At 45.0% G+C, this 22,915-nt stretch overlaps 1 protein-coding gene across 2 annotated transcripts in view; it reads right to left on the reverse strand.

Annotated features, from left to right (window-relative positions):
- The window catches only part of palld (palladin, cytoskeletal associated protein), a 203,553-nt gene that overhangs the window by 119,486 nt on the left and 61,152 nt on the right, over nt 1-22,915 (reverse strand). Inside the window, exons 2-5 of one of the 2 annotated variants that reach the window (XM_078394860.1) lie at nt 14,169-14,241; nt 4,054-4,229; nt 3,067-3,124; nt 531-660 (exon numbers count right to left, since the gene is read on the reverse strand). In XM_078394860.1, coding sequence (XP_078250986.1) covers nt 531-660; nt 3,067-3,124; nt 4,054-4,229; nt 14,169-14,241 — 437 coding nt within the window. The remainder of the gene's footprint in view (nt 1-530; nt 661-3,066; nt 3,125-4,053; nt 4,230-14,168; nt 14,242-22,915) is intronic. The other variant, XM_078394859.1, reaches the window with a different exon arrangement.

Below are 22,915 nucleotides of genomic sequence, written 5' to 3' on the forward strand. Positions count from 1 at the left end.
GCAAATGATAATATATTAAACTAAACTAAACTAAACCAAGCTGTATCTGTAAGGAAACACAAAGAACTGCAGATGCTAGTTCATACAAAGAAAGACAAAGTGCTGGAATAACTCTGAAGTAACCAGTGTCTTACTTTAGAGATACTGCATGAAAACAAGCCCTTCAGCCCACTGAGTCTGTGCCGGCCAGCAAATCGCCCCATACACTAACATTATCCTACACACTTGCGATAATTTATATTTTTAACGAAGCCAATGAACCTACAAATAGGCACGTCTTTGGAATGTGGGACGAAACCGGAGCACCAGGAGAAAACCCACGCCGTCACAAATAGAACGTAAAACTCTGTACAGGCAGTACCTACAGTCAGAATTGAACCTGGGTCCCTGGCACTGTGAGGCAGCAACTCCACTGCTGCACCCCTTCTATGTTTGGTGCGGGTTGTAAAACACACGAGAGAAGTGTTAGTTATCGGGCAGATGCCATGTTTAAGTGCATGATTGTGCTTGCTTATCGTTGCTTATCGTACCTGGGGAGCCGGGACAGAAATGGATTGGACCAGAGTCGAGCGGATCTGTTGGACATCAGGAACACCCGCTGTCTTCTTTGAGTGCGGGGATCCTATCGTCAGGGACACTGAGGTTGTCTTCTTTTGGGACCTTGTGTTCAGGAAGGAAAAGAGAGAAATATACATTGATTACAGACTGCTGCATTAACAGGTAAAGCATGTCAAACCATTCTTGTTTAGACATCACATGAAAACAGGCCCTTTGGCCCACCGAGTCCACACCATCAATCACCCATACAGAAGGGTCTCGACCCGAAACGTCACCCATTCCTTCTCTCCCGAGATGCTGCCTGACCTGCTGAGTTACTCCAGTATTTTGTAAATAAATCGATTTGTACCAGCATCTGCAGTTATTTTCTTATACCCATACACTAGTTCTATTTTCCAATTTTCGCATCAACTCCCTACACACGAGGGGCGATATACAGAGGCCAATTAACCTACAGTTCTTTAGGATGTGGAAGGAAAATGGGAGAAACCCAAACGGTCAAAGGGAGAACATACAAACTCCATACAGACAGCACCAATACCCGGGTCTATGGCGTTATGAGGACGCAGCTATACTGCTGCACCATTGTGTAGAGTTACAGTGTGGAAACAGGTCCTTCAGCCCACCGAGTCCTTACCAACCACCGATCATCTGTTCACGCTAGTTCTATGTAATCCAACTTTTGCATCCATTCCCGACACACGAGGGGCAATTTACTGAGGCCGATTAACCTGCAAACCCACACGTCATTGAGATGTGGGAGGAAACTGGAGCACCCGGAGGAAACCCATGCAGTCACAGGGAGAATGTGCAAACTCGACGCAGGCAGTACCTGAGATAGGGGTAAATGTTCAGTTTAGAGATGCAGCATAGAAACAGGCCCTTCAACAAAAAACCAACAATCACTAGTTCTATCGGAAACATACTAGGGACAATTTACAAAGGCCAAGTAACCTACAAACCCGCACGTCTTTGCGAGCAAACCGGGGCATCTGGAGAAAATGTATTGTGATCTTATAGAGGTGTATAATATCATCAAGGGAATAGATAGGATAAATACATGGAGTCATTTACCTAGAGTAGGGGAATCAAGAACCAGAAGACATAGGTTTTAAGTGAGGCGGGGATGATTTACTAGGAACCTGAGGGGCAACTATTTTACACAAAGGGTGGTAGCTTCCAGAGGAGGTACATAGACAATATTTAAAATACATTTGGACAGATACATGGATGGAATGGGGCCAAACGCAGGCAGGTGAGACTAGATAGGGCATGTTGGTCGGCGTGGGCAAGTTGGGCTGAAGGGCCTCTTTTGACGTTGTATGACTCTATGACTGTAAGGGAAGGAGATAAGGACAGAAGAGGTATAAAATGTATAATGGAAATCTATGATTAGGCAGACAGTTACAGATGGGTAACCTGCCTATGTACAAACAAGGGCAGCACGGTGGAGCAGTGGTAGAGTTGCTTCTTAACAGCGCCAGAGACATGGATTAGATCCTGTCTAATGGTGTTGTCTGTATGAAGTTTGTACATTCTCCTCGTGACTGTTTGGGTTTTCTCCGGGTACTCTGGTTTCCTCCCACATTTCCAAAGACGTGCTGATTTATCAGTTAATTGGCTTTGGTAAAATTTGTAAATTAGCCCTGGTGTGTCGGATGGTGCCGAAGTCCAGGGTGATCGCTGGTCGGCGCGGACTCAGTGGGCCAAAAGGCCTGTTTCCGTGCTATATCTCTAAACTAAACCAAACTGGACTCCATTTCATATCTGGCACAGCAAGATGTCAGTTAGCGACCTCACACTGCAGTTGGCAAGCTGTTGACAAGTTCCACACCCCGTTGACAAGAGCCGACAGACTCCAGAGCAACGTAGTAACAGGATCTCCTTCAGTGCCACCACTATGTCACAGTCACGGCGTTGCTTGATATTTGGTCAGGCTGTGCCAGTGAAGTAACAATCCTGTACACGTGAACCATTCTGATTGTAGATTGAGAAGGTCTGGTTATTTAAACTGCGGCTGCTACAAAATTTTGAAACCTGAGTGATTTTTTCAGTCGGAAGGTTTTAAAAAAAAATATTGAGGTCTGCTGTATGATTTTACTGGGTTATAGGCTCTACCTATTGTATTGAGTTTGACCTGATTGTATTTATGTATAGTATTATCTGATCTATTTGGGTAGCCTGCAAATCAAAACATTTCACTGTACATGTGACAATAAAGTATCGTTGAATCACTTTTAATGCTGGACTCACTGTGGAGTTTGTGCACGCTTAGTCTCGCACACTCACGAATGGCTATTGCACACTCAGACTTAATTCTTGCACGGTGACTGCATGGTCAATGTACATTTACCATGGGGTTCAGTTACATGGCGCGGGATCCTTGCACGCCTGCCCCTGCTGCACACACTGCTGCACTCCCACACACCGATGCAGAACCCGGGCAGCCGCATGGGACTAACGCATGTGCGGCTTGGCTCTTGCACACTAACGATCGCTGGCACTTACTGCGACGGTTGTGAGTGAATCATCTCTCCCTCGCTCTCTGAATCCGTGGATGATGCACCTGGAGAGAGGAGCAGAGTTAGAGGGACATCAAACTTTGCTGTAAAGGGGAGGACGTGTTGCATCTCTGAATAGTGGCACCCTCAGTTATAGAATCATAGAGACTTAGGGAACGAAAATAGACCCTATGGCCCATCTCGTTAATGCCAACCAAGATGCCCCATCTAGTCTAGTCCCACCTGACCAATTTGGTCCATGTCCATCTAAACCTTTCCTATCCATGTACCTGTCCAAATGTCTTTTAAATGCTGTTGCAGCACCTGCCTCAACTACCACCTCTGGCAGCTCATTTCATTTTGTTGCCCTTCAGGTTCCTATTAAATCTCTCTCCTCTCACCTTAAGTCTATGTTCTCTGGTTCTTGACTCCCCAGGGACAGGTTTTACAGGGATACCTGGGAATGGGGTGGTGAGAATTGGTGGGAATGGATCAGTGAACCAAAAAGTTGCAGAGGAAGCGGTCTCTGCAAAAGGCAGAGGGGTGGCACAGTGGCGCAGCAGTAGAGTTGCTGCCTTACAGCGCCAGAGACCCGGGTTCAATCCTGACTATGGGTGCTGTCTGTATGGAGTTTGTACATTCTCCCTGTGACCGGCATGGGTTTTCTCCGGGTGCTCCGGTTTCCTGCCATATTCCAAGGATGTGCGCGTTTGTTGGGTAAATGGCTTCTGTAAATTGTAATTTGTCCCTGGAGTGTCGGATTCTGTTAGTGTACAGGATGATCGCTGGTCGGTGAGAACACGGTGGGCAGAAAGGCCTGTTTCCGTGCTATATCTCTAAAGTCTATAGTCTAAAGGCAGAAAGGGATGGGGTTGGGATGTGACCAGCAGTGGGAACGTGTTGACGATGGCGGAAAGGTCATAAAATTATGTGTTGAATGCGGAACCCAGCCGTACTCTTGGCATTTGTTTTATAAAGAGAGTTGTAAGCTTACCTTCGATGTAAATCTCAGCAGACGTACTGTCAGTTCCAAAGCAGTTGGTGGCTGTACAGGCGTATCGACCTGTATCGTCCTCGAAGGCCTCAGTGATAGCTAACGTACAGAGATCGCCATCCTGGAATATCTGGATGTCTGGTGTGTTCTCCAACTTCCTCCCCTCACAGAACCATCTGAGGATTGGTCAACAGGGCAAAAAATGTTGTCGTTATTTATTTGCTTTACTTTTCAAACTGCCTCGATCGTGCTTCCAAGCAGGAAACCAAAGATCGCTGGCATTGTACCTGCAACTAAAGAGAAACTTTAGACTTTAGAGATACATCTACATGGCAGCAACTCTACCGCTGCACCACAGTGCCGCCCCTATCTTTGACGTCAACGACAGTGGTCTTAAGTGATAGGAGCAGAATTAGGCCATTCGGCCCATCAAGTCTACTCTGCCATTTAATCATGGCTGATCTATCTCTCCCTCCTAACCCCATTCTCCTGCCTTCTCCCTATAGCCCCTGACACCCATATTAATCAAGAATCTATCTATACCTTAACAATATCCATTGACTTGGCCTCCACAGCCTTCTGTGGCAATGAATTCCACAGATTCACCACCCTCTGACTAAAGAAATTCTCATCTCCTTCCTAAAGGAACGTCCTTTTATTCTGAGGCTATGACCTCTAGTCCTAGACTCTCCCACTAGTGGAAACATCCTCTCCAAATCCACTTTATCCCACGAACTCCTCAGCACCACGCAGTGAAGGAAGTGAAGAGCTGCTGCCTCACTGCGCAACAGACCCAAGTTCAATCCTGACCTCGGGCACTGTCTGTCTTGGGTGGAGACTGCATGTTCGTCACGTGAATGAATGTATGGGTTTCCATCAGAAGGTGTTCAGTTTAGTTTAGTTTAATTTTAAAATACTGCATGGAAACAGGCCACTTGGCCCATGGAGTATACACCAACCATCGATCACCCATTCACACTAGTTCTATGTTATCCCACTTTCTCATTTAGGGTACCTCCCCCACCCCAAAGACATGCCTGTTTGTAGGTTAATTGGCCCTGGTGTGCAGGGAGTGAATAGAAAGTGGAATAACATAAAATTAGTGTGAACGGGTGATCGATGGTCAGTGTGGACTTGAAGGGCCAAAGGGCCTATTTCCATACTATATCTTTCAATCAAAAAATAACTAAAATACATTCAGGTGTAAGGTTAGCCTGGAGAAGCTATGGGATAATGATGACTGCAGAAAAATCCCAAAGGTCAACATTCCCGATGAGTCAATCTTTCCACACCGTCAGTGGTGAGACCACCTGTTGTGGTACACTGATCGTTAAGTGACGCCTCGTCCTTGTTTTACTGCCATCATTAAACCTGTAACCTCCAGACCTGTTGGCTAAAGATAGAGGATTAGTCATTGGGCCAGGTGTTTTGGAGAGTTCATTAAAATAGAACCTTTTTAATGCTTTAAACGGAGGCTCTGTGAACACTTTTGATAATGATTTCAATTCATCCAAGGTTTTGTTTATGCTGGTAGTGTGGTTAGAAAAATAGAGATATGGAGAGGTGCTGGAAGCAGATATGATTGAAAGGTTTAAGAGCCATTTAGATGGCCATTTGAACAGGCAATGAATTCAGGGCATTCCCAGGGCAAGGGCAACAATAAATGGGAATTAAGGGAGGGCAACAGTAAATGATGAATTGGGGAGGGCAACAATAACTGCAGACAGTAAAGGCATCAATACCACATGGGGTATCTGAGCTCCTGTTACACTAGGTCCACTCCCTCTGTGTCTGGTCATGGCAACAGCCCTTCCACATGCATAGGCCTTGCAGTGGATGCACTGACCTTCAAAGCGTCCCTCAGCATGTTCTGGGGGAACATTGACTTCTATTAGGAGAAGACTACATCTGGCAAAATGTACTGAGTGCCTCTGGTGTTTTGGAAAGTGGTGGGAAGTTGATGAGAATCAGCTGCGAATAGGTTCTGGGAAAGGTGAACGATATTACTTCATGACACAGTTTAGAATCCTTGGTTAGAAAATGGTCTTCTTCAAAATAAAATCTAGAAAAGGCGACAATTTGCCCATCTTTCTGGTTTCAGCGACAAAATAGTTCATCACACCACATTTGCACATTCTCTCCGTGACTGCATGGGTTTCCTTCAGGTGCTCCGGTTTCCTCCCAAACCCCAAAGACATGTGGGTTTGGAGGTTAATTTGTCTTTGTAAATTTTCCCTGGTGTGTAGGGAGTGGATGAGAAAGTGGAATAATACAGAACTAGTGTGAATGGGTGATCGATGGTCGGCTTGGACTCAGTGGGCCGAAGGTTCTGTTTCTATGCTGTGGCTTTCAATCAATGAAAAGAACAGCATTAAGCACGCTGCAATATGATCTTGAATGACCAAAAGGGTTCCAGTCTAATATAATCTTCCTGTGGGATGGTAGGTTAATTGACCTCTGTAAATTGCCCCTCGTCTGTAGAGAGTGGATATGGGTGATTAATAATTGGTGTGGGCCCAGTGCGTAGAAGGGTCTGTTTCCATGCTGTATCTTTCAATCTATCACAATGCAATGAAGGCAGGAGCCATGCCTGTTGTAGAGGGCAATTCTCACAAGAATAAAGCTACTGCAGATTCGGGTTTACGAAATGTTTAGTTTAGCTTATTGCTACGTGTGAAAAACTTTTTTGTTGCATGCTATCCGGTCAGTGGAAAGACGACACAAGGTTACAATCAGGTTGTCCACAGTGCACAGATATAGGATAAAGGGAATAATGTTCTATGCAAGATAAAGTACAGTACAATTCGATCAGATGGTCTGAGGGGCTCCAATGAGGTAGATGGTAGCTCAGGACCGCACTCTAGTTGGTCATAAAATGCTGGAGTAACTCCGTGGGTCAGGCAGCATCTCTGGAAAACACGGATAGGCAACGTTTCGGGTCGTGACCCTACTTCAGACTGACTGATTCTTTCTATTCTTTGCTCAAACACACTACTCAGCACGGGAAGCAACCATGGTTTCTTGTCTGAGCCGCATATTATATCTTGCTTTCCTTCCCGCTGTGCTGACAGCTCCATTATTGTCTTGATCTCCTGCAGCTCTTGCCAAAAAAAACATTCAATGGAACACTAATCCTTGGCGGAGGTATCACTGAGCCCCTCCACAGGAGAATTTGCAGGAAAGCTCCCTTTTTCGCACATTAACTTTCAGATTTAGTTCATAATTTCATAAATTATAGGAGCACATCAAGTTTACCCCGCCATTCAATCATGACCGATCTATCTTTCCCTCTCAACCATCTCAACCACTCACCTGCCTTCTCCCCATGACCTTTGACACCCTTACTAATCAAGAATCTGTCAATCTCCTCTTTAAAAATACCCAATGACTTGACCTCCATAGCCATCTGTGGCAGAATTCCACAGCTTCACCACCCTCTGAATAAATTATTTTTTTCTCATCTCCTTCCTAAATGTACGTCCTTTTATTCTGAGGCTACGGCCATTGGTCCTAGACTCTCCCACTAGGGGAAACATCCTATCCACATCCACTCTATCCAGGCCTTTCACTATTCAGTAAGTTTCAATGAGGTCTCCCTCATCCTTCTAAACTGCAGCTAGTACAGGCCCAGTCCCGTCAAACACTCATCATACGTTAACCAAATCATCCCTGGGATCATTCTTGTAACCTCCTCTGGACCCTCCCCAATGCCAGCACACCCCCCCCTCAGATACAGTATGGGGCCCAAAGGAAAAAGGAAGCAGGAGAAGGCCATTCGGCCCCGGGTATGTCCCAACATTCAGTACGATCATGGCTAATCTGCCCCCGCCTTCAACGACTTCTCTGTGGCAGTTCCCCATAGCCCTCAGTTCCCTGCATAGAAACAAGAAACTGTAGATGCTGGTTAATGCACAAAAGGACATAAAGTAACTGGAGTAACTCAGTGGGTCAGTTAATTAGATAATTAGATAATTAGGGGATTGGACACATTAGAGGCAGATAACATGTTCCCAATGTTGGGGGAGTCCAGAACAAGGGGCCACAGTTTAAGAATAAGGGGTAGGCCATTTAGAACGGAGATGAGGAAGAACTTTTTCAGTCAGAGGGTGGTGAAGGTGTGGAATTCTCTGCCTCAGAAGGCAGTGGAGGCCAGTTCGTTGGATGCTTTCAAGAGAGAGCTGGATAGAGCTCTTAAGGATAGCGGAGTGAGGGGGTATGGGGAGAAGGCAGGAACGGGGTACTGATTGAGAGTGATCAGCCATGATCGCATTGAATGGCGGTGTTGGCTCGAAGGGCTGAATGGCCTACTCCTGCACCTATTGTCTATTGTCTATTGTCTATTGTCAGGCAGCATCGCTGGGGAACATGGATAGGTGCCGTTTTAGGTTGGGGTCTTTGGTACTGATCTATATGAAGACCACTTTGTCCTTCCCCATTGTTTTTGAGAATGTTACCTGGATTAGTGGTATTAGCTACAGGGAGAGGGCAACTATCCTACACACTAGGAACAATTTACAATTTTACAAAAGTTAATTAACCAACTGTATGTTTTTGGAGTGTGAGAGGAAACCGGAGCACCCGGGGAAAACCCACATGGTCATAGGGAGAATGTACAAATTCCATACAGACAGCACCCAATGTCAGGGTCAAACCTGGGTCTCTGGAGCTGTAAGGCAGCAACTCTACCGTTGCGCCACTGTGCTGTCCCAAACCATAAGCCTAAACCTTTATTTGATGTTCTATGACTGTGACATTGCACTCTGACTCCCTTGTGGAGGACACTTGAGGTTCCTCGTCCAATACCGACCCATGGAACAATATACAAGCAGCATATGTTCTGTTGGTTACATCCCTGTTTTGTTTGCTCAGGAAGTAAAGAAATCTCAGTTCAAAGTCTGCGGCCGGTGTCGACAAGATCACGGAGGTTTAGCGGATGTCACAAGTTTGTAACGAGGGAGAGAGAGGGCTCTGTGCTCACCAGCACCAGAAAGAGTTCAGTGCTCACCAGCACTCACTGAGATAAATTAAGAGCATGTTTCAACAAGTGACCTTTGGCAATGCAACGTAAATCACAGCACTGACCTTTCCTTGATCTTTACATAACGGAGCTCTCTAGGTCCCTATGCAAAATGAAATACTCAAAATAGGAACTCCTATTTTTACACCACTTGTGTGGGCTGGATTAACACTGGTGGATTCCTTTCCTTCATGCAAAGTAATTTGACAGTTTCTTGACAAAAATACTATGTATTAAGTCATAGCTGTCGGCTGGTTCAACCGGCTATGTTCCTTCCTCAAAGCCACAGATTCAAGTCCTTATTCTATGCATAGGGTGAAATAGGATCTCGACCTGAAACGTCATCTATTCCTTTTCTCCAGAGATGCTGCCTGGCCTGCTGAGTTACTCCAGCATTTTGTGTCTGTCATATTTAACCCTAACCCGAACCCTAACCCCCTATGCACATAAGTATAAAATCCAGGCTAGTTTAGTTTAGTTTATTGTCACGTGTACCGAGGTACAGTGAAAAGCTTTTGTTGCGTGCTAACGAGTCAGTGGAAAGACAATACATGATTACATTTGAGCCATTCACAGTGCACAGATACAGAATTATGGGAATGCCCTTTGCCCCATTGTAGTACTGAGGCAAGGAGACATTGTGACAGCTAGTGTTTATACAATGAAAGACACAAAATGCTGGAGGAACACAATATTCTAAATGTGGCCTCACCAACATCTTATATAACTTCAACATGACCTCCCAACTTCTATATTCAATCTATACTTCTATACTAGTGGTATCTTGCTGTGTATATATCAGTTGCGATTCCTCCACTTCCATAGTTTCCAAACTTCAAAGGCATTGTGGAGACACAGGAAACCACAGATGCTGGAATCTTGAGCAAAGCATTGGAGGATCTATGGGTCAGGCAGCATCTGTGGAAGGAAAGTTGCCAGATGAAGTTTCGAGCCGGGACAGTCTGAAGAAGGGTCCGTAATTCGAGTTCCTACAGCATTTGAGTATAGAAGTTGGGAGGTCATGTTGCAGTTGTATACGATATTTGTAAGGTCGCGTATAGAGTATTGTGTTCTGTTCTGGGCACCGTGTTAGAGGAAAGATGTTGTCAAGTTGGAAAGGGTCCAGAAAAGATTTACGAGGAAGTTGCCAGGAATCGAGCATCTGAGCTATAGGGAGAGGTTGAGCAGGCTAGGAATCTATTCCTTGGTGAACAGGAGGATGAGGGGTGATCTTATAGAGAAGTACATAATCATGGGAGGAATAGATCGGGTAGATGTCGAGTCTCTTGCACAGAGTAGGGGAATTGAGAACCAGAGGACATAGGTTTAAGCTGAAGGGGGAACGATTAAATAGGAATCTGAGAGGTAACTTTTTCACACAAAGGGTGGTGAATGTGTGGAACAAGCTACCAGAGGAGGTAATTGAGGCAGGGACTATCGCAATGTTTTAGAAGCAATTAGACAGGTACATACATAGGACAGGTTTAGAGGGATATGGGCCAAAATCAGACAGATGGGACTAGAGTACATGGGATCTGTTGTCGGTGTGAGCAAGTTGTGCCGAAGGGCCAGTTTCCACATTGTATGACGCTGACACTTTGCCCAAAGGCGGTTGCAAGTTGCTGATGTTCCGTCCTGTTTAGTGTGGAGGTTTAGTTTAATCAACGGTGTTATTATGCTTTAAGAACAAGGTGTGAGAGGCACACTGCAGTAATTGCTGTGCAATTTGATTGAGAGGCCCACCAACAGGGAGCCTTATCCTTTAAGCCAAGCTACCGTTGTTGGCCCAAATTGCAATCTGCTCCCTTGCATCATTCATCACCGTGCCACTATCTCGTAATTGCCACTGTATTTTGTTTCCAAAATGCAACGCATTAATCAGCAGCATTTTTCCCGAATGAGAAGAGCTTGAAATATTAGACGTGCTCAAAGCGCAAGCAGCATAGAGTTGCTGCCTTACAGCGCCAGAGACCTGGGTTCGATCCTGACTACGGGTGCCGTCTGTACAGAGTTGGTATGTTCTCCCTATGATCGGGTGGGTTTTCTCTGGGTGCTATGGTTTCCTCCCAGATTCCAAAGACGAAGAGATTTGTAGGTTAATTGGCTTCTGTAAAATGTTAACATTGGCTTCTGTAAAATGTTAACATTGTCCCTAGTATGTAGGATAGTCCTTGTGTACAGGGTGATTGCCGGTCAGCATGGACTCAGTGGGTCGAAGGGCCTGTTTGCGCGCTGTGTCTCGAAAATGTAATTTCTAAACTCTCCTCTCTCTTCACAGATTACAGAGTAATGACTGTGTGGTTGTAATGCCTCTTTAAAACTGCCTCCAGACGTCTAGCTTTGATCACAGGTACACCGCCTCCACACACCTGTGTCAGTGTCTGTCTCTGGAAAATACCCGTGGGCTTTTTATTCTGGCTTCGGAGCCACACAAACACGGCTTGTAGGCAATACTTACACAGAGGTATTCCCACAGATCGAGCCCAGGAGACTGAGAGGGGATCTCATTGAAGCTGACAAAATTCTAACTGGGCTCGGCAAGTTGGAATCAGGGAGGATAGGGTGAAATTTAGCATGGACTCTGGGCCAAAGGGTCCATTTCCACACTGCTTCACTAATTTAGTTTAGAGATACAGTGTTGAAACAGGCCCTTTGGCCCACCGAGTCCATGTCAACGAGCATTCACCCGCACACTTGTTCAGTGTTATCCGAGTTTTATATCCTACACACTAGGGGCAATTTTACGGAAACCAATTAACCTACAAACCTGCAGGTCGTTTGGAATGTGGGAAGAAACCGGAGCACCTGGAGAAAACCCACACAGTCACTGGGAAAACATGCAATCGCCATACAGACAACACCCGTAGTCAGGATCAAACCTGGGTCCCTGCCGCTGTGAGGGAACAACTCTACTGGCGGGCCACTGTACTGCCCACAATGTTGTTCTTTATTAATATATTATTGTCACGTGTACTGAGATACAACAAAAAACTTTGCTATCCAGTCAAATCATACCATATATGAGTACCATCAAGCCATACGTAAGTACAACAGATAGTGCAAAAAAAATAAATACAGAATACAGCATTACAGTGCAGGTCTACAGGATGCATGTCAGGAGTGTGATTTAACACAAAATAGGTCACTTTTTTCTGGTCAATAATGACTCCAGGTTGACACAAAATGCTGGAGTATCTCAGCGGGACAGGCAGCATCTCTGGAGAGAAGGAATGGGTGACGTTTCAGGTCGAGACCCTTCTTCAGGCTGAATCCAGGTTGCTAGTTATTAGCGATAATTACGTTACTGAACACCAAAGGGAGATGGTTACATTTAGTTTAGAGGTACAGCATAGAAACAGGCCCTTTCGGCCCATCGGGTCCACTCTAACCATTAATCACCCATACACTAGTTCTATGTTAACCCACACTCACATCCTCGGGGCAATTTAGAGAGGCTAATTAACTTACAAGTCTGCGTGTCTTTGGGATGTGGGAGGAAACCAGAGCACCCAGAGGAAAACCATGCGGCCACAGGGAGAACATACAAACTCCAAAGACGTTTGTAGGTTAATTGGCTTGGTATAATTGTAAATTGTCCCTAGTGTGCGTTGGATAGCATTAGTGTGCGGGGATCGCTGGTCGACACGGAATCGGAGTGGCGAACGGCCTGTTCCCGCGCTGTATCTCTAAACTAAACTAAACTAAACTCTGCACAGACAGCAGCTATAGTCAGGGTAAAAGCCAGGTCTCTAGCATTGTAAGTCAGCAGCTCTACTGCTGCGCCACTGGGCTGTTCTCTTGTTCATCTAAGATTTGTATAATGTTACCACCCCAATCATAGATCCCTTAATTCCAAACTAAACTAAACTAAACTAATATTTCTCCTCCCTCCGGCGTCTAGAACCAAAGGTTACAGACACATTGAATAAGATGAAAGCCATGATAAGATCTTCATTTGGAAGTAGTGACCTTTGGAATTCTCTCCTCTGGAGGGCAATGGAGGCTCAGTCACTGAACTAGATACAGCAGTACAGCACAGGAACATACCCTTCAACCCATGTTGCCTACTTGTATGCCTGCCTGCACATGACCCTCCATTCCCTGCATTTTTAAAGCTTTTTAAACCCCACTGTCTTTTCTGCTTCCATCACTACCCCTAGCAACATGTTCCAGGGACCGACCACACTCTAAAAAACTTGTCCCACACATATCCTTTAAACTTTGTCCCTCTCACCTTATAAACATACCCTCTAGTCTTTGATCAAGAAAAGGTCCTGATTGGCTAACCTATCTACACCTCTCATAATTTTGTATACTTCTACCACGTCTGCCCACAGCCTCCAACCCTCCAGAAAAAAACAATCCAGTTTTGCCCAAACAGTCCATGCAGCTAATACCCTCAAATCAAGGCGCATCCTGGTAAATCTCTTCAGCGCCCTCTCCACATTCCTCCTGCAATGAAGTGACCTGAAGCGCACACAATAAACATATTGTGTTCATTTATGAGTGGCACAGTGACACTGCGGTAGAGTTGATGCCTTACAGCACTAGAGACCAGGATTCGATCCCAACTACGGGTGCTGTCTGTATGGAGTTTGTACGTTCTCCCTGTGACTGCGTGGGTTTTCACTGGGTGCTTCTGTTTCCTCCCACACTCCAAAGACGCACAGGTTTGTAGGTTAATTTGCTTCAGTAAAATTGTAAATTGTCCCTAGTGTGTAGGATAGTGATAGTTTACAGGGTGATCGCTGGTTGGCATGGACCTCATGGGCCGAAGGGCCAGTTTATGTGTTGTATCTCTGAAGTCTAAATTAACAGAGATAAATTTCTGGATATTAGAAGGATCTAGGAATATGGGAATAGAGCAGGACAATAGCTTCAGGTGACCTCAGGATTAGTAGTTCAGGTGACCTGAGGATTACTGCAAATGGATGGTCGACGGTCAGTGTGGACTCAAATTGGACCAAGGGGGTGTTTCTATGCTGTTTCTCTCCATGGACCCAAAATCAGCTATGATCATGTTGAATGGCAGAGTAGAGTTGAAGGGCTTAATGGGGAGCTTAACCCCCCTCCTACTTTTACGTTCTTAATCACATACGTGTCTGAAGTCTGATCCTCACACTGTCTGCCAGGACCGATGAACGTTATTGTTCTGACGTTATTGTTCGGCACTGTTGGAGGAGATATTTTTTGGGGTGTAACAGCTAGCTTGCCAAAATCTAGAAAAGAGCCAATGTGTCCATTGGTGAAATCCATCCTGTATTGCAGATAAAATGTAACTATTGACCAATATCGACAATGATTAATTAATTAGTGTAGGAAAATAACTACAGATGCTGGTAGAAATCAAAGGTATTTATTCATAAAATGCTGGTGTAACTCAGCAGGTCAGGCAGCATCTCAGGAGAGGAATGGGTGACATTTCAGGTCGAGACCCTTCTTCAGACTGAAGAAGGGTCTCAACCCGAAACGTCACCCATTCCTTCTCTCCTGAGATGCTGCCTGACCTGCTGAGTTACACCAGCATTTTATGAATAAATGATCAATTAACTGGTCTTTCAGTCCTCTGCCAACATTTTATAAGAAGAAAACTTATGGAGACTTGGGAAATAAATGCTCTTCGACCCATCGAGTCCATGCCCATTGTCAACCATCTTTGCATTAATAGTACATGAACATAGAACAGAACAGCACAGGAACAGGCTCTTTGGCCCACAATGTTTAGTTTAGTTTAGAGATACAGCGCGGAAACAGACCCTTTGACCCATTGAGCCCAGCCCGACCAGCGATCCCCGTATTCAAATAGCACTATCCTACGGACGGGACAATTTACAATTTTTACTGAACCCAAATTAACCTACAAACCTGTACATCTTTGAAATATGGGAGGAAACCGGAGCACCTCCCAGGTTCTGCAACTAATCCACACATATGGGTGGGGGGGGGCTTCACAGGGGCCAATAAACCGACTGACATGTGACTAAAAATCTAAGAAATAGGATCACCCTGGCTGTTTCTCTCATCTATAAGATCACCCCTCATCCTCCTGCACTCCAAGGAATAGAGTCCCAGTCTGGCCAACCTTTCCCTTCAGCTCAGGCCCTCAAGTCCTGGCAGCATCCTTGTAAATCTTCTCTGCACTCTTTCCAGCTCACTGTGTCAGTGTAGGAAAGACAAATATTGCCTCTGTGGGAAACTGCTGCAAAGATAAGCACCTGTGTCGACAAAGCACTGAGGCTCGGTGATTACAGGATCACAGCGGGCTGTAGGATTAGATAACAGGTGCATCGGATAAAATGTTCCCTTTGTACTGTGATTATCTGCTATAATAGAAAATAGCTGCAGAGACTTGGCAGTTCAATTGCACAAGAATTTCTGAGACTTTGCATTTTAGAACATTTACAAGATGGATTGAAAGGTAAAACCATATGGTCAGATGATATGTCTGCGGTGAGCATCCATTTAATGGTGAGTATTACAGAATCCTCTAGCTTTAGATTTTAAACTTTAGTGATAAAGCACAGAAACAGGCCCTTCAGCCCACAGAGTCTGCGCTGACCAGCAATCACCCCGTACACTAGCACTATCCTACACACTAGGGACAATTTACAATTTTACTTAAGTCAATTAACCCACAAACCTGTTGGCTTTGGAGTGTGGGAGGAAGCCGGAGCACCCGGAGAAAACCCACACGGTCACAGGGAGCAGGTACGTACAAACTCCATACAGAGAGCAACTGTAATCAAGATCAAACCTGGGCCTCTGGCATTGTGAGGCAGCAATTCTACCGCTACGCCACTATGCGGCCCTTCACTGGTTATGACGTGACTTTGTTCCTTAATCTGAACCCGAATAGTTTGCATGTTGGAAATGTGGCTACCCAGCAAAATATTTAATTAAAATGCAAAACAAAAAATCTGCTGGAGGAACTCAGATGCCCAGGCAGCATCTGTGGAGGGAGGTGGACAGATGATGTTTCGAGTCGGGACTCTTCTTCAGCACTGAGGGAAAACTGTTGTCAGAAGCGTTGGAGACAGTGTAGAGACCTTTGGTCCTGGCCGGATCTGTACTGGGAGACCTGGAAAGAGAGCTGGAAACCACATGGAACAAGATGGCAGAGAAGGCAAATGCTGAGGAAGGACACGTGCCTGTGGTAGCGAGTCTGGGTCAGAACATGGTTGAAGATCATCAGATCATAAGACATAAGAGCAGAATTAGGCCATTCAGCCCATCGAGTCACAGGGGACAGCACAATGGCGCAGAGGTAGAGTTAGATTTAGCTCTTAGGGATAAAGGAATCAAGGGATATGGGGAAAAAGCCGGAACAGGGTACTGATTTTGGATGATCAGCCATGATTATATTGAATGGCGGTGCTGGCTTGAAGGGCCGAATGGCCTACTCCTGCAACTATTTTCTATGTTTCCATGTTTCTATGCTGCCTTACAGTGCCAGAGATCTGGGTTTGATCCTGATTATGGGTGCTGTCTATACGGAGTTTTTTCATTCTCCCTGTGACTGCATGGGTTTTCTTAGGGTGCTCCGGTTTCCTCCCACATTCCAAAGGGGTGTAGGTTTGTAGGTTAATTGGCTTCAGTAAAGTGTAAATTGTCCCTAATGTGTAGGATAGTAATAGTATACTGGGTGATCGCTGGTCGGCGTAGTCTCAGTGGGCCGAATGACCTGTTTCCACGCTGTATCTCTAAAGTCTAACAAGTCTAAAGTAAAGAATCTACTCCGCCATTTGATCATGGCTGATCCATTTTTTCAGCCCATCGAGTCCACACCAACCTGTGCACACTAGTTCTATTTTATCCCATGTTCTCATCCACTCCCAACACACTTGGGCCAATCTACAGGGGCTGATTAACCTACAAACCCGTACATCTTTGGGATGTGCGAGGAAACCGGAGCTCCCGGAGGAAACCCATGTGGTCACAGGGAGAACCCACACAGACAGCACCCGAGGTCAGGATCGAACCCTGGTCTCGGGCGCTGTGAGGCAGCAGCTCTAGCAACTTAAGCAAAAGGTTTGTGAGTAAAACACAAAGTTCTGGAGACACAAAAACGGATCAGGCAGCACCTGGGAAAGAATTGGGCAATCAACGTTTCTGGTCGTGACCCTTCTTCAGACTGAGTGGAGCAGGGGTGGGGGGAGGTGAAAGCTGGAAAAGTGAGGTGAGACAATCCTGCCAAGTGATAGGTGGATACAGCTGAAGGGGAATTGAATTGGCAGATGGGTGGAGCAATTGACAAAGGTTAGAGATGAAAAGGAGACTAAAGGATGTCGGATCAGGAGAGGAGAGCAGAGGTGAAATGTAAAACCAGAGGGAGGGATGTGGGTGGAAGGGACGAGGGAGGGGAAAGAGGGACAACAAAGGGAAATGGAGATGGGACATGCGTGTACAAAGGAAGGGAAAGATGCAGGGGGATTGGGAGGAGGGTGGGAGACGATGGAAGAAATTGGAGAGTAGGTCAAGTTCAAGGGCTGAATCGCCTCCCTCTTCCCAAGTGTACATATCCCCAGAAGAGACAAGTCTTTGAGATTATACAGTTTAGTTTAGTTTAAATATTCAACAAAGAAACAGGCCCTTAGGCCGACAGAGTCTGCGTCGACCAACGATCACTTGAACATTAGTTCCAAGTTATCTCAGCTTCGTATCCTACACATGAGCGACAATTTGCAGAAGCCAATTAACCTTCAAACCTGCACGTCTTTGGAATGTGGGAGGAAACCAGAACACACGGAGAAAACTCATGCGGTCACAGGGAAATCATACAGACAGCACCTGAAGTCTGGATCCGGGCCTCTGGCGCAGGTGTGGCAGCAACTCTACCACCGCACCATTCTGACATCAATGAGGATAGTTGAGGCACCGAACTTTACTTCAGTACCAGGCAGAATCCTCAGCACAATGAGGGGGATTACATCAACTGTTTAGTTTAATTTAGTTTATTGTCACGTGTACTGAGGTACAGTGAAAAGCTATTTTGTTACATGCTATCCAGTCAGCAGATAAGACTACACTTGATTACAATTAAGCCATTCACAGTGTACAGACACAGGATAAAGGGAATAACCAAAAATCAACACAAAAAGCTGGAATAACCAGCTTTCTGTGTCTATCCGGTTTAAACCAGCATCTAGTTCTTTCCTACACATAAAGGGAATAACATTTATTTCAAGATAAAGTCTGATTAAAGATAGTTCGAGGGTCTCCGATGAGGTAGATGGTTGGTCAGGACTGCTCTCTAGTTGGTGATAAGATGGTTCAGTTGCCTGATAACAGCTGGGAAGAAATTGTCCCCGAGTCTGGAGGTGTGCCTTTTCACACTTCTCTACCTCTTGCCTATGGGAGAGGGGAAAAGAGGGAGTAACTGGGGTGAGACTGGTCCTTGATTATGCAGGTGGCCTTGCCAAGGCAGCGTGAGTGTAGATGAAGTCAGTGGAAGGGAAATTGCTTTGCGTGATGGTCTGACTAAACTATATTTGGCTTGCCAGCATGCTGAAAGAAATGGTTTAGCATCTATCCTCACGATATAAAGAGGTAATCTAAACACAAGAAAAGATGAAACTTCTGTTTGCGGATAAATTGCAGGAAGTTGAAGATTGCCTTGTGAAAACAGATTTACTGATAGGCTCACGATGAACGCTTGATGTCTCCACATCAGGTCCCGCTGCTGACCATGACTGAAGAGCAACAGAAACCACTTTGCTCAGCATTTTAATGAACCACTAACGAGCTTCTGTGACTACTGAGCACGGCTCAGTGCTCGTGCTAGCATTGAGTTTGAATAGTTTGCTGCAATATTACGTGATTGAAGGAATGGAGTGTCGGTCTAAAGAAAGGGCTTTTATTTGTATTGATCCTCCCACAAAATTCTGGACAAAAGCTCTTTTCAGCCAATTAAGTATAGAAGAAATAGTGCAGTTGCTGGATTTTAGTTTAGTTTAGTTTGGAGATAAAAAATGGTACTTCTTTTAATCAAAACATATAGTGCATTTGCTGGATTTTTGATTGGTTTAGTTAGAGATACTGTATGGCACTTCTTTTAGATACAGCATGGCACTTCATGCTGCCTTGGAAAAGTTGCCAACATAATCAAAGACTTGTCGCATCCTCGTCATTCCTTCTTCTCCCTGCCTCTGTCGGACAGCAGGTACAGAAGCTAGAAAACATGTACCACCAGACTCAGTAACAGCTTCTTCCTCTCTGTGATCAGGTTTCTGAATGGCAGAAGGTACTGAAGCTTGAAAGCATACACTAAAAGTCTCAGAAACAGCTTCTTCCACTCTTTTCTCAGGCTTCTCTACTTCCTTCCATAATCTAGGGTACGGTTCGAGTCACCTCTAACTCATTGTGGACATTGGACTTTGTCTATGGAACTGATGTGCTACAATGCTGAGAGCTATATTCTGCACTCTGTATCTTCCCCTTTGCTCTATTTATTGTACTTAACTTAATTGTATTTATTATAGTGTACCTGATCTGTTTGGATAGCATGCAAAACAAAGCTTATCACTTTACCTCAGTACACGTGACAATAATAAACTGAAACCTAAATCTAAATGTTAAGAAGGCCAAGCTTTGCAAAGAATGCCATTTTCTTGGATTCAACAATAACGATTTGCATTAATTTAGAACCTTGAACTTTGCAAAATGACAAAAGATGCTTCATGGAAGGATATTCAGGCAAGTTATGTCACTGAGACACAGAAATAGATTTAAGACAGATGGCTGTAAGTTTGGCCACAGACAAAGGCTTCAAGGAGTGTCTTAAAAAGGAAAGAGATGTGGACAGGTTTAGAGTGGAATTCCAGAGCATGGGTCTAAACAGCTGAGGCTGTTGAGGGATTGCAAGAGGAGAGAGAAAATGTTAAATCCCAGGACAAACCTTAGAACGGTCGTCTCAAAGCACTGGAGACGTCTCAAAGCACTAAAGCTCTCATCTTTATACCAATCCAACCCCAGTCCATTACATTCTCCTCATATTCCCCATTGATCCATGCCAGATTCTACCGCTCACCTGCACACAAGGAACTTCACAGTGACCAGTTAACATCCCAACATACACACTCTTGGGATGAAGTAGGAAACCAGAGCACCCAGGGAGGTGATAGGGAGAAACATCCAGACAGGAATGAGTGGGTTTCAGGCACTATGAGGCAGTGACTCCACTAATTAGAACGGGTGCAGAAGGAATTCACCAGGATGTTGCCTGGAACAGTGGGCTTGAGTTATAGGGACAGGCTAGAATGTAGGAGGCTGAGAGGTGAACTCTGAAGTATACAAAATCATGAGGGACATGGATAAAGTGAATGCTCAGTCTTTTTCCCAGGGTAGAGGATGCAGAAACCATTGGACTAAGTTGAGAGGGGAAAGATTTAAAAGGGACTGCATGGGCAAACCTTTCACTCAGAGGGTAGTTCGTATCTGGAACAAGCTGCCAGAGGAAGCTATAGAAACAAATACAATGGTGACTTTCAAAAGACATTTTGACAGCTATATGGATACAAAGGATTAGAGGGATAAGGGCTAAGTGCAGGCAAATGGGACTCGACAAATGGACATGTTGGGCTGAAGGACCTCCTTCTGTGCTGTATAGCTCTCTCATTCTATGGCACTAGCTATGTTACCGTGCCACCTCTTGCACTATTGGCTGAAGGGCCTGTTTATGTTCTACATAGCACTCTGATGCGATGTCACTAGCCCTGTCACTGTGCCATCTCCTACACTCTCCGTAAATCTGAACACATGCAGAACCCTAGTCTCACGATCATGCTCCAATCTTGCCTGAGTCACCTTGGTTAATCACGCCACTTTACTTTACTTTAGACTTTAGAGACACAGCATGGAAACAGGTCCTTCAGTCCACCGAGTCCGTGCCGACCAGCGCTCACCAGGCAACATCCTGGTGAATCCCTTCTGCACTTAGTGGAGTCACTGCCTCACTACACACTAGGAACAATTTACAATTTTACAGAAGCTAACTAACCATACAAACCAGTACATCTTTGGAGTGTGGAAGGAAACTGGGGCACCCAGAGAAAGCCCATGCGGGCACGAGGAGAATGTACAAGCTTCGTACAGACAGCAACCATAGATGGGATAAAATACGGGTCTCTGGCGCCATAAAGTAGCAATTCAACCACTGTGCCATTGTGCTATTAATTGTTGTGTAATTATCACTGAGTGTTTCTTAAGTAAGTGTTTCCAATGGCTCCATAAATTAACAGAGGCACAGAAATAAGAGCAACCACTCCTAATCCCCCAGCCTAGGTTAATGACTGATTGCTTCCACTAATGAAATATTTACTTGCTGATTCTAAAAGCTTCTGACGTTCAGAAGTTAATTGGCAGGGATCACAGTTTGGACCAGTTTACAGAGCAATACAAGACTTTTTTTATCTGAGGAATAAGCCAACAACACACCCTAAGTACTCAGACAACACTGGGCCAGTTTCACATCCCTGAAGTCTAAACTGCTCAATTTTCCCACTGGAAAATCTAATGGGCAGCACAGTGGCGCAGCGGTAGAATTGCTGCCTTACAACGCCAGGGACCCGGGTTCAATCCTGACTACGGGCGCTGTCTGCACAGAGTGTGCACATTCTCCCCGTGACCGCATGGGTTTTCTCCAGGTGCTCCAGTTTCCTTCCACTCTCCAAAGATGTACTGGTTTGTATGGTTAATTGCCTTCTGTAAAATTGTAAATTGTCCCTAGTGTGAACTACTATCTATCTCTTTGGTGACCCTCGGACTATCCTTGATTGGACTTTGTTGGCTTTGCCTTGCACAACACGTACTTCCCTTATCATGTACACTGTAAATGGCTCGATTGTAATCATGTATTGTCTTTCTGCTGACTGGATAGCACGCAACAAAAGCATTTAACTGTACCTCAGTACACGTGACAATAGACTAAACTGAACTGAGGATAGAGCTGGTGTTCGGGGTGATCACTGGTCGGCGTGGACTCAGTGGGCTGGAGGGCCTGTATCTGTGCTGCATCTAAAGTTGAAAGTAAAGTCTAAAGTTGAAAATTGTGGGCAGCACATGTTTGAATTTCTAATATACATTTGCAGGTGCTAATTGGGAATGAGGGAAATGTCTCGTGAGGCAAGAATATGTAGGATTTGCGAGTTGTGAATAATGGTTCCAACCCGAAACGTCACCTATCCACGCTCTCCAGACATGTTGCCTGACCCACTAAGTTACTGCAGAACTGTGTCCTTTTATGTAGGATTTATGTTTACATAACTTGAGTTTAGATGAATGTAAAGCACACCAAATTCCTTTTGTTCATTCCATAAAGTATAGGTTTAAGGTGAAAGGGGCAAAGTTTAAAGGAGATGTACAGAGCAAGATTTTTAACACAGAGAGTGGTGGCCACCTGGAACATGCTGTCAAGGGTGGTGGTGGAGGCAGATAAGATAATGTTATTTGAGATACTTTTAGATAGGCACATAGAAATGCAGGAAATGGAGGGATATGGATTGGGTGCAGACAAAGGAGATTAGTTTAGCAGCATCATGTAAGGCATAGACGTTGCGGGTTGAAATACATACAGTACAGTGACCTGTGCAGTACTTAATGACTCGACAAGTTGGATATAGGGAGGCAGTTTGTCCAGTCTGGCAAGTTTAGGACTAGGGCAGGTATTAATCTTAGGTTAAGAAATGAGCCATTTAGCATTGGAATGAGAGGAATGTGGTTCACTCAAAGATTGTGAATATTTATAGATTTCTTAGTTCAAAGATACAGCATGGAAAAGGGCCCTTTGACCCACCAAATCCATGCTGACCATCGATCACCCATTCACATTAGCTCTACGTTATTCCACTT

Source organism: Rhinoraja longicauda, chromosome 3 (assembly GCF_053455715.1).
Source record: "Rhinoraja longicauda isolate Sanriku21f chromosome 3, sRhiLon1.1, whole genome shotgun sequence".
Lineage (NCBI taxonomy): Eukaryota > Metazoa > Chordata > Chondrichthyes > Rajiformes > Arhynchobatidae > Rhinoraja > Rhinoraja longicauda.